Raw genomic sequence first — 1,421 nt, 5'->3', positions numbered from 1 at the left:
TGTCTCAAGACCTGCTTCCGTCTCCTCCCCCTGGGCCAACCAGTCGGAGTCCAAGCCTTCTCGGATCCGAGCGACTTTGTCATACAGATATTGTGCAAAATCCTCGGCCCTCCCCTCCAGAGGATCCCCCCCTCCCCTCAGTTGGAGGAGAGAGCGGGTCACCCTGAAGAGGGCGGCCGGGCGATTATCTGATGACGCGTGTCATGTGATCTCCTTTTGCGACCTTTGGACAAGCAAAGTCAATGGGGAAACCAGATTCACCTAACAACCGTGTTACTAATTTAACAACTACAGTGATTCACTTAACAAATGTAGCAAGAAAAGTAATAAAATGGGGCAAATCTCACTTAACAAATTTCTCACTTAACAACATAAATTTTGGGTACAATTGTGATTGTAAGTTGAGGACTACCTGTAATTAAAGATGTGTGGACTTCAACTCCCAGAATTCCCGAGCTAGCAGATTGAACTCCTGGGCTGAGTTCAGACAGCACACAAGGCATAACTATACTCTAGTGCAGGGATAGGCAACCTTGGCTCTTTTATGACTTGTGGACTTCCAACTCCCAGAATTCCTGAGCCAGTCATGCTAGCTCAGGAATTCTGGGAGTTGAAGTCCACGAGTCATAAAAGAACCAAGGTTGCCTACCCCTGCTCTAGTGTCATGCATTAAGCAATTTTTTTTTAATATTTTTAGATCCTAATTTTCTCCTTCTTCTTGAGAAGATCCCCTTCTATTTAGTTTAAGCAAGAATTCCTTCCAACAGAGAAGACCCAGCTCTTCTACTACTTGTGCTTCCCTGTCTTTGGAGCAGACTATGCCAATGTCAACAAGGAAATTCTGCATGAATGCTGGCTGAAGAATTCTGAGAGTTGAAGTCCACACATCTTAAAGTTGCCAAGGTTGAAAGACACTGATATACATTGTTTATCTGGTTTGGAAGAAAACATCATGCTCTAATTTACAACTCAGAGAGGGAGGAAATGAAGGAAGGAGAATGTGCAATCATGATGCAATTAAAGACAGAAAGGCCTTACTATTTTGTTTATTATGATAGTATATAAAATATATACCCTGCATTTTCACTGATTTTGCTCAATTTCTGATAGATGGCATAAAATTAATAATATATACAGTGTAATAAAATGCAGTGTAAATATTAAATGCATACGTAATAAAAAACATACAACAATTTGTCATGAATAAAATAATTTATCATTTTGTCTAAAGCAGCCTTTAATCAGAGTACAACATCAGCAATTTAGTCTCCCTGGGATGCAGTTTTCTTCCTCTAAGCTAAGTGAAGAAGTTCAGATAACATGCACTAGCTTTTTAAATTATTTTGCCTTATTCACTTCTTCCTACTCCTGTGTTTCCAGGGAGACAACATGACAAATTCTACTTCCGTGGCTATCGGATT

General features: G+C 40.3%; 1 protein-coding gene across 1 annotated transcript in view; it reads left to right on the top strand.

Annotated features, from left to right (window-relative positions):
- Positions 1–1,421, top strand: part of LOC107293468 (potassium channel subfamily K member 16-like) — a gene marked incomplete at its 3' end in the record, with an annotated part of 10,491 nt that extends 9,070 nt beyond the window's left edge. The window contains exon 5 of the mRNA XM_015822620.2: positions 1,381–1,421. Within this exon, the coding sequence (XP_015678106.2) occupies positions 1,381–1,421 (41 nt within the window). The remainder of the gene's footprint in view (positions 1–1,380) is intronic.

This window comes from Protobothrops mucrosquamatus, unplaced genomic scaffold (assembly GCF_001527695.2).
Source record: "Protobothrops mucrosquamatus isolate PMUCROS unplaced genomic scaffold, P.Mucros_1.0 scaffold1629, whole genome shotgun sequence".
Taxonomy (NCBI): Eukaryota; Metazoa; Chordata; class Lepidosauria; order Squamata; family Viperidae; genus Protobothrops; species Protobothrops mucrosquamatus.
This window is presented reverse-complemented; position numbering and strand designations above follow the sequence as displayed.